Source organism: Myxine glutinosa, chromosome 1 (assembly GCF_964187855.1).
Source record: "Myxine glutinosa chromosome 1, kmMyxGlut1.1, whole genome shotgun sequence".
In the NCBI taxonomy this organism is placed as follows: Eukaryota; Metazoa; Chordata; class Myxini; order Myxiniformes; family Myxinidae; genus Myxine; species Myxine glutinosa.
In genome coordinates this window covers 287,287,822-287,305,329 of record NC_136261.1, presented here as the reverse complement: position 1 = coordinate 287,305,329, position 17,508 = coordinate 287,287,822, and the positions used below count along the sequence as shown (strand labels likewise).

At 40.7% G+C, this 17,508-nt stretch overlaps 1 protein-coding gene across 10 annotated transcripts in view; it reads left to right on the top strand.

Annotated features, from left to right (window-relative positions):
• Window positions 1–17,508, top strand: part of LOC137438712 (neuronal cell adhesion molecule) — a 509,305-nt gene that overhangs the window by 446,303 nt on the left and 45,494 nt on the right. For all 10 annotated transcript variants that reach the window (XM_068134001.2, XM_068134010.2, XM_078767193.1 and 7 more), the window contains 4 exons: window positions 764–888; window positions 2,864–2,965; window positions 11,927–12,115; window positions 13,699–13,769. In XM_068134001.2, coding sequence (XP_067990102.2) covers window positions 764–888; window positions 2,864–2,965; window positions 11,927–12,115; window positions 13,699–13,769 — 487 coding nt within the window. The remainder of the gene's footprint in view (window positions 1–763; window positions 889–2,863; window positions 2,966–11,926; window positions 12,116–13,698; window positions 13,770–17,508) is intronic.

The following is a 17,508-nucleotide window of genomic DNA, read 5'->3' as shown; positions in this document are numbered from 1 at the left end:
TTTGCAAATGAAACTCAATGTCTATCATTGTTGGATAATGAGGAGTGTCGTGTCTTCCTTCAGGCTTGGATTCGAAGCAGTTGAAACGGTGACTATTTCCGGCATCAAGACACACTTTCGGAATCAAGCAAGATCGAAGCAAAACAAAACGGTTCATTTTCGATAAAATAACATGACACTTGCAGCGACAGAGTGAGCTAACTTTTTGGAATGGTTTGCTTTCATTTTATTTATAAGCCTTTTAAATTAAACTGTGATGATGTGAATTCATGTTCGTAAAATTATAAAATGTTCTAGTATGAATCAAGAACCGCCGGGAACCTATCCCCCTTTTTACCATTCAAACAATGCCCCAACATTCGCGGATTTGGCATTCACGGAATTTTCCAGGAACGTACCCCCGTGAATGTATATATATATACATAGTGGGTGAATATGGTATTATGTAGCTGCTATTGTGTGCACCCATTCACTGCAATTTTTACTTATTTTCTTGCATATCATTATGGAGTAACAGCAATGTTGCACATCATTATAGGGTGACAGAAATATTGATATAATAATTTTGGAACTTATTGCCATTTTTTTCCAAAGCAACCAAAATATTTCAAATTACCACCTTCATGTTTTTCAGGGATGGGTTTTGGGTTCAAATAGCAAAAATATATTAGGCTCATTATATTAGGCAAACTCATAAAGTAGATTTCAAACTCACAATGGGAAGGCCAGACTTGCAGTAGCAAATGCATTGGTTTCCTTTCAGATCTACAGTTGACGGATCCATCCTGATGCTCTCAGATGTTACAGAAGAGCAACAGGGTCAATATACGTGCCTTGCAAAAACTGAGCTTGATGAAGATCTGACAAGCACCTCGCTCGTGGTCATTGGTATGTAATTTTACTGATACGATTATGAGTCATATTGTCATGTGTACAATCCCTCCGAAACGGAAAGCAATTTAACAATCGAACTGTACTCTCCGGAAGTCAATATCCCACTGATAGCCGGCTTAAAACTTAATTTGGATGGTGTACCAACTGAACGCTAGTTTGACACACCTCTGGGTCTAAACATGTGTGTTTAGCCAAAGGGAATACCTTAATATATTTATTTCACTCAAGGAGTTTTCAATTAACTGAACTGGTTAATGCAGGAAAGATGGAAACCAAACACACGTGCGCGAACTTAGAAAGATATAATTTAATAATATATATGGGCATGAGACTGCAGTAACAGAAAACCGTAAAACACAATAAAATTGTCGGGAACACCTGTAGCGCCTCCCTCTCTTACTATCTCCACTGGATCAAACTCAGGGGACACAGCTTTTAAAATGGTTTTTGCTGCAACAGCTTGTCTGATTGCTGTGAAACTTTAAACATAGGAGGGACTCCCCAATGGGGAATATTTTATTGTTAACTCTGACATCATTGGTCACATGGTATGGCAGCCACATTGGATGAGAGAAAAAAAATTTAACATAATTTTCTCCAAAACTGCTCAACAAAAAAAATTGAACATCATCTCCACATGGGGTATATAGGGTGATAACGATGATGGCATCGGTGAAGTGGTATTCCAGCCATAATTGGTTGAATTGAAATCTCTGAAGCTTCATATATCTTATGTATGACCCAATGTGAGGGAAGGATGAATGTACAGTGCATTCAGAAAGTATTCAGACCCCTTCACTTTTTCACATTTTGTTATGTTGCAGCCTTATGCTGAAATCGTTAAAATTCATTTTTTCCCTCATCAATCTACACTCAATACCCCATAATGACAAAGAGAAAACAGGATTTTAGAAAGTTTTGCAAATTTATTTAAAAATACAAACAAATATCACATTGGCATAAGTTTTCATACCGTTTGCCATGACACTTGAAATTTATCTCAGGTGCCTCCCATTTCTCTTGATCATCTTTGAGATGTTTCTACACCTTGATTGGAGTCAACCTGTGGTAAATTCAATGGATTGGACATGATTTGGAAAGGCACACACCTGTCTATATAAGGTCTCACAGCTGACAATGCATATCAAAGCAAAAACCAAGCCATGAGGTCGAAGGAACTGCATGCAGAGCTCAGAGACAGGATTGTGTCGAGCCACAGATCTGGGGAAGCCTACAAAAAAATCTCTGCTGCATTGAAGGTTCCCAAGAGCACAGTGGCCTCAATAATTCTTAAATGGAAGGAGTTTGGAACAACCAGGACTCTTCCTAGAGCTGGCGCCCAGCCAAACTGAGCAATCTGGGGAGAAGGGCCTTGGTAAGAGAGGTGACCAAGAACCCGATGGTCACTCTGGCTGAGCTCCAGAGATCCTGTGTGGAGATGGGAGAAACTTCCATAAGGACAACCATCACTGCAACACTCCACCGATCTGGGCTTTATGGCAGAGTGGCTAGACGGAAGCCTCTCCTCAGTGAAAGACACATGAAAGCCCGCTTGGAGTTTGCAAAAAAGCACCTAAAGGACTCTCAGACTGTGAGAAATAGGATTCTGTGGTCTGATGAAACCAAGATTGAACTGTTTGGCTTTTGTTAATAGAGGGTACTAAACTTGACTATAAATCATTTAAGTTTCTGAAATATATTTGGATTGCATTTCAGGAACAGCTGAAACAGTACACATGAAATGGCAAGCATTTGCATATGTGTCACATGTATGTTTATTTGTGTGCACCTTGAGGAGAAGCATTTATCATTCCTAAATATATTTGTATCAACCATATTTACCTTATTTTCTAACAATGTCTAAAAATATTCTGGAGTGTACAAAAATATTCAATCATATCTTCATTTCACTGGAATAGTATTTCCCCAACCTCTTCTGGCTCCATGTATTTCCATCTGCCCCACTTAGATCGACCTGACCCTCCAAATGACCTGCAGTTTTCCATCATAAGCAACAGGAGTATTCAACTTTCTTGGAAGGCCGGAAAAAACCACAACTCACGCATAACAGGTTCTGTATACTGCACTTTTATGCATCTATTTGGATGAACATTCATGTTGTCAATTTATATGCATTAAATGTAGAGAGAGATTTCTGTTTGTCTGTAACTTACATGTAAATGGTTTGTCATTTATCCTCTGAAAATATACATTGCATGGCAGTGCATCCCAAGTAATAAAAAACAGAAATCAGAATGAGTGTTTGGTTCAGCAGCATTTAGCTAATGTACAGGCTTGCATGAAATGAGGACACAAAGTCCTCATGTTTAATGTTGTAGAACGCACTTAGGAAGCAATCAGCCTGCACATGTAGTCAAATAAGATATAATTTCATAGTTACTCGTGAAGTGGCTGTAGGCCAAGTGCGTGAGTATTGTGACGACCCAATTTGTGTGTTTTTAACTTGCGAAGAATTTTCATTCGGTCTGGTCTCGAGGTGAACTCTTGGTCGACCCATGTGAGTATGTCGATTAATTACGCACTGTTTGAACGTGAGTTGGTCCGTGAGTACATCTATTAATTACTTATTATTGGATCTTGACTATGTCTATTAATTTATCTATTGATTGTGGACTATTGGAACATACCTTTTAGGCATGCAGACCTTCAGAGCCATCAGCCTTTTAGATCTCTTAGACCCTTCACAAATGACCCTTTTACCCTTTAGACCCTTTAGAACCCTGAGACCCTCCAAAACTCCAAAGTTCCTTAAGATCCAAAATACCCTTAAGAACATTTATAACCCTAAGACCCTTCAGACCCCTAAAACCCTCTAGACCCCTAAGACCTATTAAAACTCTTTAAGTCCCTTTAAGAAGACCTTCTTTAAGAAGTGCCGGTGTGTGCCCCGGTTTAGAATAGGTACACCCTATCCCTGCATGTCGTAAGAACACGACTAAAGGGTTGGTGTCGGGAAGGGCATCCGGCCATAAAAACGTTGCCTCAAAAAGGGAACCATGATGATTGTCATGGGGCCCATAAGACTAACCCCCGCTCTAGCAGGGAAAATGGCCTTAAAAAGGGAATTATATTTTTTTACATAAGAAGACCCCTTAATACCCCTAGAATTCTTAGGACCCTCAAGACCCCTGAGACACTTTAAAACTCTTAAGACCCAGAAGACCCCTAAACCCTGTAGACTTTATTGACTCCATTAGAAACACAAGTCCCCTATTACCCTATATACCCCATTAGACCTCTGTCTGAGGACCTTCAGCAATAACACTTGAGGGTTACCAGTCATCAAAAGACCACTTCAATACCAAGCTAAGAGTGTGCAGAAGATAATTAATTAAATCTTTCTTTTTTTCAAGTTCTGCTCAACTTGGTTGGTAGCATATGGAGCAGTCCAACATGGAGAAGAAAAATTTCCACGTGGGATAGAATAAGTCCCATGTGGCAAGGGGAAAAGTCCCACATGGTCAATATAAAAGTCCCACATAGCAAAGAAAAAACGGTGTCCATGACAACAATTTCACCCCCATTTTAATCAAATGGGATATTTTTTGTGATTTTATTATTGACAAACCTCAGAAAATTTTCAAGATATCAAATTGAAACTTACACAGCTTATTTGTATATATGTGTAGTATACGGAATGTGTATAAAATTAGTCAAAGGTCAAGGTCAATGTCATCCAAAACATGTAAAACCCATATTAGGCCGCAATTAGAAAATGTATCAGCCAGATTTGTTATGCACAACATTCCATCATGGAAAACACTTCGGGCAAATTTTCCATGTTACCAAATTGCTGTTTCCATGGCAGCTATTGTTTATTTGGATGTTCAAGTACATTGCAATGCACGACAACTTCCTTGTTAGCCAGCAAGAATCGAAGATCTTTCAAATATATTGGTTAGTCGCGTGTGTTATTACTTGGCAAAAAAAATAAAAATTGACAAGTATGTTGATCACTCCAATTTGTTTGTTTGTGTGTTTGTTTGTCAATCCGCTCGCTTATACTTGCCTCCAGGACACAATTTCAAACCGATCTTTACGAAACCTCACCAAATGGTAGATTTCGAGGTCCGACAAAATGCTATTTATTTTTTATGTTAAAAGGTCAACATAGGTCAACTACTTTTTCCAAATTTCTTATTCAATTTTTATCCGATTGACTTGAAATTTGAAGAATATTTGAATATCAGTTCACTGAATTCAACCACAATTAATTTTTAGGTCAACATTAACCAAAGGGTCAACATAGACCAACCAATGGTCAACAACTTGGGTGATGTTTCTAAAATCCTCAATTTTCATCTGATTGATTTGAAATATGAACAGGATTTGCATATTAGTCACTAAATTCAACCACCAATTATTTTTGAGGTCAAATTTGTTGCCGGGATTTTGCTCTGCAAGACGTCTTTCTTGTCCGTCTGTTTGTCGGCAGAATATAATGATAGCAGATAGAATTGCCCACCAAATTTGGCACACAGCTTCATATTGTGAATGTTTCAGACAAGTTCAACTTTAAAGTCACACTAAAAACTAGAACAGCACTCGGTGGAGCGCAAACCTGCCATTTCTCACACCATATTCGTAAACCCCATGAACTCCTTCAAAACCGTCCATACTCCTTCCCACATGTCCATTTAGGTCTCCTCCCACCACAACAACTTACTCATCTTTCACGTTTTCCATCAGCTTCTCTATCGCACACCAGAACTTGTCCTCTTCATCGCTCCGACCAACCTGCGGAGCATATCCCGAGATGACGTTCACCAAGAGCTTTCCAATCATCATTTTCACCATCATCAACCTATCACTCACTCGAGTCACACTCACCACACTGTCTACAAACTCCTCAGAAAACAGGACACCAACACCATTCACGCCCTCCGGGCACCCTTGCCACACAAACTTGTATTTCTGTCCCTGCCTACCCTTCACCATTCTCACACCACTTCCCTTCCATCTCGTCTCTTGCACACAACATATGTCCACTCTTCTTCTGATCAATACTTCCACCACTTCTCCTGATCTCCCTGTCATTGTCCCTACATTCCATGTCCCAAACCTCAGAAACCGATCTCCACTTCGGGCATCAGACATTTCGTCGTCATAAATGGAGTGATTTCCACCTTTGCTTCGATCGGGTTCCCCACCTTGAGTTTTGACGAGAGGGAGTGGGGTCCCCCACGGGGTACTTCGGGCTGTACCCTGCCCATATGTAGTTGTAATTGTCATGGTTCTCTTTTTGAGGCAATGTTTTTATGGCCGGATGCCCTTCCTGACGCCAACCCTTTTAGTCGCCTCTTACGACACGCAGGGATATGGTATACCTATTCTAAACCGGGGTACACACCATCCACCTTCGCTAAATATAAAATGAAATTTAGTTTAGAACTAGATTTACTCACGTTGTGGCCAGAAGATGAGAATTGAGATAATCCCATTTTTGTATACAATATGATGTTATATGCCAGATTTGAGGATTCTACCTGTTCATGTGTGTCGGGTTATCTTGCCGACAAACACACTAACAGGATGCACATCAGATGGAGGTGCTGACTCGCACCATAATTGTTCTCTTCAAAATCCTGTTTGCTTCGTCATTTTCACTCACATTTTGCATATGTGCTTGGGGTACCCATGGGTAGGTCATGGGTGTAAAATTAAATTCTGCCCTACCTATCCCACACCCTCCAGTCTTCCTACCTGTCAACCCATATGGTTTGCCTTTATTTAGCTTGGATTTTCTGTGTTTTCGGGTAATACAGCCATATTGCAGAATTCGTATGTGCAACTGATTTTTTTTTTTACGGTGGAAAACAAATCGGTAAACTTATATTGGATCAATGAATCAATAATAAACTGAGTAAAGGCTTAGCAGGTTTTTTAAATGAGATATCGCCCACCACAAAGCCTTTAAAGCCACTTGAGGTGGGGGCTACACAAAAGAAAGTAGGAAAACTTCACCCCTACTACTTCCATACCCTGGTGCGGGGAAAAAAAAATAGAAGAATGCCTCATAATCTTACTCCTTGGGACAGATACAGTGTATGGATTGGAAGAAACTATCAAACGTGTAGAGAAATTGAAAATGTAAGACCAACCTGTAAGAGACCCTCAGAGTGCTTGCCGTGGTAATATCTGCAGAAAAGGCACAAGAAGCAACAAAGCGGCGGACTGAGAGAGGTTCCAGAGATGATGCCAACTCCTGTCCCACCAGAATGGCAGCATGTCACTGGATTCTGTGAAAAAGAGATAGGTGACAGGCCAGAGCATCAGCCCAAATATGGCAATGATACTCCATGACAGGACATATAGTGAGTGGCCTTGTATAGATGGAGCATATCGCCAAGCAAGAAATAAGAAGCCAAGGCTCGAGGCCCATGGAAGAGATATTACTAGTACACTGCAAGGATCAGGATCCAGCAGGACAAAAGGAACAGTACTGAGATGGGGTAAACACCAACAGCAGAGTTGAAGGCCAAGATTTTTTTTATTTTTTTTTGCATACAAGATCGAGGCTCGTGAAAGAGCTAACATTAATCGCACAAAAAGTCAAACCGACACATAAAACACAAAATGAGGGGAGCGGTAGACAAGATGGGGAGAGAGGGGGAAGGACACAAACACAACATTTGAGGGCAGGGACATCGAGAGAACTGTGGGAGGGGGAGGGCTTGGGGGAGGTGGGAGAGGTTTAAAACACATGGACACTGCAAGGACTTCCAGGAAAGAAGTTGGAATTTCAAAAAAGTGTATCTGGGGTGAATTAGCGGGGGTAGAAAAGATCAAGGTTTTGGATGGGGGAAGATAAGCGATGGTGGTGAACAGCTGTTTTAAAGACCTGGATGGAGGAGTGGGATTGAAGGGAGTGGGGGAGTTTGTTCCAGACGCGGGAGAAAAGGGGAATGAAAGAGTGAAGGTGAGCAGAGAGCCTAGATTTTGGCAGTTTAACCATAAGAGGGTTTCTGGCAGATCTTGTGCGTCCTGAAGGAATATTGGGGGGACAGAGCACAGAGAGAGCTGCGGGGGCAAGGCCAGAGAGGAGTCGGTAGAAGACAGAAAGACCACCAACCTGCCTGCGGTGAGTGAGTGAAAGGCCCTCGGAGTCAGCTACATCGCAGGAGATTCCAATGATTCTGAAAGCTTTGGTTTCAACAGCGTGAAGACGAGCCAGGTGTGAGGCAGGAGCCCCGGCCCAGAGGGGGGACCAGTATTCCATTGAGCTGCGGATGAAAGCCTTGTATGTGGTGAGGAGCTCAGGTGTGCCAAGGAAGGTCTTTGCACGACGGAGGATGCCCAGTCGGCGACTGGCTTTGGAGGCCAGCTTGGAAATGTGGTTTTCCCAAGAAAGATCATGGCAGATAGTGAGACCCAAAAGCTTGAGTGACAAAACTTATTGGAGAGGATTGTTGAGAAAGTATATGGGAGGGTTGTCCAGTCGGTCTTTTCGGAGAGACACAGTAAGAGTGTGAGATTTGTCAGGATTGAAAGACATGTTCCACTTGTTTGACCAGCTTGTGATTTTGTCCAGGTCTGAAGAGAGGGAAGAGGCTATTGCCTGCCTTCTGAAACATAAGGGATATCATACTTTAAACTTATTTACACCCTTTCGACCCCATATAACATTTCAACCCCTTCATAGCCCCGAGACACCATGGACCTGAAAGACCATTAGACCCCTTTACAACCTTTCTACCCATTTAGACCACTGAGACCCATTAGACCTTTTTGACCCTTTAGACCCTTCAGATGCCTTTGACCATTTAGACCTGTATACCACTTTAAACCATGTAGACCCTGTTGACACCTTTAGATCTTTAGATCCCGAAGTCCCCTAACTTATATTGGAACATATCCTTTCGACCTTTTAGACATTCTATGACCTTTTATACCTTTTAAGACCCACTAGACACTTTCGACCCCTTCACCCTTTAGACCTTTTATCCCCTTCAGACCCCAAATACACTTTAGTCCCAAACTACAATAGCAACATACCCTTAAGATCTTTAGTACCATTAAGACTGTTATAGACCCCTTTCGACAATTTGGACTGCTTCAACCACTTAGACATCTTTGATCCTTTAGACCTTTGCACCCTTTAGACACCTTAGACCATTTGTACCTGTAGACCATTGCTGTAGACTCTGTACACCTGTTAGACCCCTTTAGATACACACCACATAAACATCTATAGTCTTCTTGCAACGTACAGACTATACTTTTCCCAAAAAGTAATGCACAAACTCATGAGTCAGTGTATCCGTCGAGTGCATTCTTCTTTTTAGTAATATCACTTGTCCTCAAGGCTGCCCATCAGAAGCAATGAAGCTGCTTGTAGGTGTCATAGCCAGAATGGTTACATGGCAGAGACCACCTCTTCGTAAGAATTTATGCAGCAATGGTTGGTGCACCCCTGGAATTCTGATAGTTATAGTATGATAATAGTATGGAAATCCTAGCCTCCTGGGAGAATTGATTCGGTGAGAGCTGTGATTGCTTAATCCTTCCACTTATGGGTGAGAAATGTGATTAGGGATATATATATATATATATATATATATATATATATATATATATATATATATATATATATATATATATCCGAAAAACACTATCCGTGTAGCGTCCGTCCGGGGCAGGGAAGTCGTGAAGCTGTGATTATGTGTCTATTAATAATACCTCACTGTTTGACCGCCGGTTGCTTCCTGTCTATTAATTACGCATTGTTGGAATATACCTTTCGACTCTTTCGACTTCCGAGATCCCTTATACCTTTGAAGACCCTTTCGGTCACCCAAGACACTTAAGACCACCAAGACCCCGGAAGACCACGAAGACCCTGAAAACCCTGAAGACACTTACACTCAAAAGACCCAAAATAACCAGAAGACCCCGAAGACCTCAGTAAAGCTGTGAAACTGTAATTATGTGTCTATTAATTATGTACTGTTTGAACACCGGTTGCATCTAGTCTATTAATTACGCATTATTGGAATGTACCTTTCAAATCTATAAACTGCTGAGATCCCTTAGACCATTGAAGACCCTTTAGGTCCCCCAAGACCCTTAAGACCACCAAGAACCCGAAACACCATGAAGACCCAAAAGACCCTGAAAACCCCAAAGACCCAAAATAACCAGAAGACCCCAAAGACACAAGACTCCACAAAAGCCGTGAAGCTGTGATTATGTGTCTATTAATTACGTACTGTTTCACCGCTGGTGGTGGTGGGTGGATCGAGTGCAGCCACCCGGCTGCTGGTTGCATCATTTTCAGTGGGCGCGTCTCTATAACCAGTTATCACTCTATAACCAGTTATCTGGTACTCTTTTTGCCGACCTCGGAAGGATGACAGGCTGAGTCAACCCCACCTGGCGTTATTTCAACATGATTCAAACTCAGGACCTTAGGATCCTAAGCCTGCCGCCCTAACCATTAGGCCAACACAAGGTGATAGAACGCTGGTTGCACCAATCATTGCTCTATTAATTACGTATTGTTGGAATATACCTTTCAACCCTTTAGACTGCTGAGATCCCTTAGACCTTTGAAGACCCTTTAAGTCCCCCAAGACCCTTAACACCGCCAAGACACTAAAATACCACAAAGACCCCAAAACGCCGACGACCCTTAAATAAATCAAAAGACCTTGATGACCCAAAATAATTGTATGACCCCCAAAGACGAAAAATACCCAAAATACCGGAAAAAACACGTAAATACCCAGAGGACTCAAAAGACCTCGAAGACCACAACAATCCAAAAGACCCCTAAGCCTCAAAAGACCCCGATGACCCAAAATACCTAAAATAACCTTAAAGACAACAACGACCCAAAAGACAATGAAGACTTCAAAGACGCAAAATATCCCAAAGGCACAAAATATCCTGAAGACCCTGAAAGACACAAACGACCACGAAGACCAAAAAGATCCAAAAGTCCCAAAAGACCAATAAGACCCATAAGACCCTTTAGACCCATTAAAGCCCAAGATCTTGAAGACCCCCAAGATCCTTAAGACCACTTTTACCTTTAAGACCCTTTCAATACTTTAGACTCCTTTACATCCCTTCACACTTCCAACCTTTTATACTCTTTAACCTTTACACCCCTCAAGTTCCTTTCGACCCCTTTGACTTTAACACCATTTAGACCCCTTACACCCTACAGACCAATTGGACAGCTTGGACCCCTTGACCATTCAGAGCTTTACACCACTTTGACCTTTTTTGATTACCAATAAATGACAAATAAATAATATTACCAATATAAATAAATTTATACAAAATAAATGTTTGTGTTATGATTGGTGGAAATCGATGACAACACAGCAACTCAAATTCAGTCAGGTCATTATCCTCAGTTTAAACAAGCCCGCGCCTCTGTAGTAACGTGTGGTGAGACGAGCGGAGTGGGCCGAGCCACGCTAGAATATATATATATATATATATATATATATATATATATATATGTACATGCATACACACACATTAATAGGCTGACAGGATGTCCTAGAGGGATGCACACTCGTCTCTAAGTTGTCTGGCCTGGGTTCAAAATCCCGACCCAGCTATCCCGGTGTGTCACAGGACGGGTGATTCATTCATGTGTGCACCGTCCCTCGGATAGACCTTAAACTGGTGTCCCATCTCCTGACATTAATTGGTGGGCAATACAGATGCAAAGGTGTCCTTCACTCCCCAGCGCCATGGGTAAATTCCAAATTATTGTCCTAACTACTGCTGGGAGAGGGATAGCAAACCAGCCAGCATGACCCCTGCCTAGAAACTGCTTTGGCAGAATAAACGCTCTGCAACACAGGGTATGGTGCATCAGTTTGGATATATACACACACCCATATACATAAATACATGCATTATGAGCATGGCACTGCATGAGCAGGACAGCATTGATGTAATCGGCAGCCAAGGGCTGCACATGAATGAATTGTCGTTGCATATATCAGCACATCTTAATACAACTGTCTCAACATTCCTCAATGTTCCACAGGATTTATTCTTGAAGAAATGATGTTGGGTGCCCCTTGGGAGGACCTGGTGCATCTCTCGGGTTTGAAGTTCTCACATCAACTTGAGTTGATGCCATTCGTATCATATCGCTTCCGTGCACGTGCTGTGAATCACATTGGTCTGAGTGAGCCCAGTGAAGCTACAAATACGTTTACTACCAGTGCTGCACGTAAGCACTTCTTCCTGGCATACTCATTTGAGGATGTTTTTTCCATTTTGTATTTGATTTAAGGGAAACAAGCTTCCACAGCTGCTTTATTTCCATGCACCATTCAATCTCGATTCGAAACACACTCTCCTGAAGACAATTTACATGTTGCTTTGGCCTACTTGTATTTACTGCTATTTCTACCCTGATTTTAATGGCCCTTTTGCAAAGCTGACTAAAGCAGGATGGCTTCTAGCTCTCTCTATATCTTCTCGTTTCTCCATTTCTATACATTCTCGGGTATTTATTTTAATACAAAGCTGCAAATAATTGTTAGGGTTGGTGGGAGTCAAGGAATGTCATCCATCCTTTGTGAGTTTGTTCCGCAATGCTTCTTGGGATAAAACTGCCTAACGTCCATTGAAAACTCAAGTTGCATGGAAAATGGGAACTTTATCCCCAACTCAGCACAACTGATTTCCCAACCACTTACAAGGCTTTCATCCGCAGCATGATGGAGTAATGCTCTCCCCTCTGGTCTGGCACTCCTGCCTCACTCCGAGCTCGGCTTCACGCTGTTGGATCCAAAGCTTTCAGAATCATTGGAATCTCCCGCGATGAAGCTGATTCGGAGGGCCTTTCACTCACTCACCGCAGGCAGGTTGGTGGTCTCTCTATCTTCTACCGACTCCTCTCCAGCCTAGCCCCCCCCAGGTCTTTCTGGGCTCTGTCCCCCAAATATTCCTCCAGGATGCACAAGATCTGTCAGCAACCCTCTTCTGGTGAAACTGCCAAAATCAAAACTCTCTGCTCACCTTCACTCCTTCATTCCTCTTTTCTCCAGCCTCTGGAACAAACTCCCTCGCTCTCTTCAATCCCTCCTCCATCCACGTCTTTAAAACAGCTGTTCGCCACCATCTCTTATATTCCCCCTTCCAAAACCGTGATCTTTTCTACCCCCGTTAATCCACCACAAATCGAACTCCTTCAAATTCCGTTTTCTTTCGTGAAATCTCCTGTAGTGTCCACCTTGTTTATCTCATGCACCCTGCCGCAGGCCTCTCCCTTCCACAGATCTCCTGATGTCCCTGTTCTCTACTGTTGTTGTGCTTCCCTCTCTCTCCCCTCTTGTCTCCCACTCACTTTATTATATGTTCTATGTGTTGGCATGAGCCTCAGCTTACTGTACAAAAAAAACAACTTGGGTCAACTGTAATAGCAGGGTGCAGGAATAATCCGCATAAGCTTGAGTCTTGGTTCTAAATGCTGGTTGAGTGGTGCATGAAATGAGGCAGTTAATACATGTCATAACTATAAGATATTCTGTTTTTTAATTTGTTGGTCTTGCTGGAATTTCCACACTAAAGCTTCAGAATCACAAAAAAAAAATCTTACCACCCCCTGTGCGTGGAAGCTTGGTTCAATTTAATAAATTGGGCTTATAAAATATTTCAACCTCAGTTTGTGGCCCATAATTACAACCTCCTTCCACATTACATGTTATGATTCATATTTCTGTTACACAACATAGCATGAATGCCTTGTCCTCAATATATAAGTGGTATAACCTGTGGTTTTCCATCGTCCTTCTTATTACCACACAGCCCCTGATGTGAATCCAGATCAAGTCAAAGGAGAGGGAATGGAACCTTATAACATGGTTATATCCTGGTTGGTAAGTACATCATGACATTTGTGCTAATAGGACATCCCAGTAACAATAAGTAATCGTATTATGAAACGTACTCAACAGTATGATGTTCCGTTAAGCATTCGCAAATTGGAAAATGAATTTATAAATGAGCACAAATGCTAATGCTAATCAGATAAAGTCAAAAGAAAGAGTCCCATTGCTAAAATGTATTTATCCTTTTGCCAAATTATAAACCCACCCAATAATGAAAATACAGATAAGAGACATCCACTCAAATACAATGAAACCCCTCTGTCTTGGACACATTTTCTTGGACATTTTCAACAAAAGGATTTCAAAGGACACGATACTTATGGAAGTTAATTAAGAAGTGTGCATCGAGTCCTTTGAAAATTATCAGACTTTTCAATGAGATATCAGTTTTTGTTGTTGTGTTTCCGAAATTGAGCCTCTGTGCTAGCTATTCTTATGTCGGCTAATTATGGTCATAACGACGTGTTTGCAGCAGTAACATCCTGGATGAAAATGCTTTTTTAATGAAGAAAACTCTTTGAAGGCTGTCTATTTATTACTTACATGCACAGAGGGAGGGGAAACATTTGAGATGGTGCATACTCATGTGTACAATAAGGGGGCCTTTTCTTCATACATTCCCATATTCCATTATATATACATTATATATACAATATATTATATATATATATGTATATATATATATATATACTATATATATATATATATATATATATATATATATATATATATATATATATATATATATATATATACAAGTATATATATATATACGAGTATATATATATATACTGTATATATATATATATGTCTGTATATATATATGTCTGTCCAGTCGTGGCCAAAAATATTGGCACCCTTGCACTTTTTTCAAATAACTCACAATTGTCTCCAAAAAGAAGTTGAAATTGACAAAGTATTTGGTCTCCACAATTCATTATTTAACTGTTAATATTACAGAACCTTTGTTTTTGATACAGAACTCAATATATCCTTTTAAATCAGAAAATAAAAATAAATGGCATTGACAAAATTATTCACACCCTCGACTTAATATTTGGTAGCACGGACTTTGGACAAAATATCTGCAGTGAAGCGCTTCCTATAGCCACGAATGAGCTTCCTACACCTCTCTACTGGCAGTTTGGCCCACTCTTCTTGTGCAAACTGCTCCAGCTCTCCCAGATTTGAAGGGTGCCTTCTCCCAACTTCTGTTTTCAGATCTCCGCACAGGTGTTCAATGGGATTTAGATCTGGAGTCATTGCTGGCCACTTCAGAACAGTCCAGAGTTTCGTCTTGAATCATTCCTGGGTGCTTTTTGAAGTGTTTTTTTGGGTCATTGTCCTGCTGTAAGACCCATGACCTTCGAAGGAGATCCACCTTTCTGACACTGGGTTGAAGATTGCGTTCCAAAATGCCTTGGTAATCTCCTGATTTCATGATGCCATGGTCACATTCAAGGCACCCAGTGCCAGAGACAGCAAAGCAACCCGAAAACACCACTGAAAGTCCTCCATTTTTGACTGTAGGGAAGGTGTTCTTTTCTTTGAAGGCTTCATTTTGTTTTCTGTAAACATAGAGATGATGTGCTTTACCAAAAAGCTCTAATTTGGTCTCATCTGTCCACAGGACCTCCTCCCAGAAGGATTTTGGCTTGTTCAGGTCTGTTTTGGAAAACTCCAGTCAGGCTTTCTTATATCTCTCTCTCAGCAGTGGGGTCCTCCTGGGTCTCCTACCAACCATAGAACCCCCTTTTATAGAGTTGGCGATGGATGGTGCAAGTTCAAACTGTCGTACATTGTGTCTGAAGGTGAGCTTGAATCTATTTGGCAGTTGTTCGAGGTGCTTTCTCCAACATTCGAACAATCCTTTGCTGCAATCTTTGATCAAGTTTTCTCTTTCGTTCACATCCAGAGGTTGACTGCAGTGCTATGGGCCTTAAACTTCCTGATAACATTGAGTATGGTGGACACAGGAACATCAAGATCTCTGGAGATGGACTTGTAGCCTTGAGATTGTCCATGCTTGACTACAATCTTGTGCCTGACCTCCTCAGACAATTCTCTGGTTTTCTTTCTTTTCTCAATGCTTATTGCAGTACACACAGTGACACAAAACAGCAGAATGACTCCTTTTCTCCATTCAAACTGGTTGAGTGATTTTTACATTGCAGGCACCTGCAACACCCCATACGTGAGTTCATTTCAAAAGTAAAGGAGAATCACCTGCTTGAAATCTAATTATTTCTAACAACTTCTAAAAGGTGCCAATAATATTGTCCGGGAGATGTTAGGTTTTCTGTATGGAATAAGCTAAGATTTAGTCATTTTTTCAGCTTTTTTTTTGTTTTGTTCCACTGAAAACCAAAGAATGATATATGTGGAGACCAAAAGATTCTTTAATTTAAACAATTGTATGGAAGAAATGGTGCATTATTTTAAAAAACTGCAAGGGTGCCAATATTTTTGGCCACGACTGTATATGTATATGTATATATCTATATATCCATATATATCTATATATATATTTGTGCAGCGTCTGTCCTGTCCTGTGTTGTGTTGTGTTGTCACTGAATTACTTTCTCAAACTTTTGTGAAATCGTACCAAACTTCTGGTATGCACATATCTCTCCCGTCGGTATGTCTTAAGGGTATCTAAAAAAAAAAATTGCAATTTTTTTTTTTTTTTTGGGGGGGGGGAATTTTTTGGGGAATTTTTTTTTTCAACTTCAATTGTTTATAAAATGTGATATCACGTATATTACAAATACATTTGTGCAAAATAATTGTTTGAATTATGATTGGTTTAATTTAAACCATGACAAAACGGCAACTCGTGTACAGTCATTTATCTGTATATCTACACATCTGGGCAGTGTCTGTTTTGTCACTTAACGACTCCCTCAAACTTTTGTTTCCGTGGTTGTGAAGTGTTTTTAATAACGTTGTGGTTTTGAATCACGTGGTGGTGAGGTATTTTGAATTATGTGGTGGTGAGGTGTTTTTAAATGACGTGGTGGTGAGGTGTTTTAATATCACATGGTGGTGAGGTGTTTTTAAATCACATGGTGGTGAGGTGTTTTGAATTACGTGGTGGTGAGGTATTTTTAATTACGTGGTGGTGAGATGTTTTTAATTAGGTGGTGGTGAGGTGTTTTTAATTAGTTGGTGATGAGGTGTTTTGAATTATGTGGTGGTGAGGTGTTTTGAATTACTTGGTGGTGAGGTGTTTTTAAATGACATGGTGGTGAGATGTTTTTAATTTCGTGGCTGTGAGGTGTTTTTATTACGTGTTTTATGGCTGTTAGGTGTTTTTAATTTTGTGGTGGTGAGGTGTTTTTATTACGTGTTTTATGGCTGTGTGGTGTTTTTATTGCGGGTTTTATGGCTGTGAGGTGTTTTTAATTTCGTGGTGGTGAGGTGTTTTTATTACCTGTTTTATGGCTGTGAGGTGTTTTTATTACGTGTTTTATGGCTGTGAGGTGTTTTTAATTTTGTGGTGGTGAGGTGTTTTTATTACGTGTTTTATGGCTGTGAGGTGTTTTTATTGCGTGTTTTATGGCTGTGAGGTGTTTTTAATTTCGTGGTGGTGAGGTGTTTTTATTACCTGTTTTATGGTTGTGAGGTGTTTTTATTACGTGTTTTATGGCTGTGAGGTGTTTTTAATTTTGTGGTGGTGAGGTGTTTTATTACGTGTTTTATGGCTGTGAGGTGTTTTTATTACGTG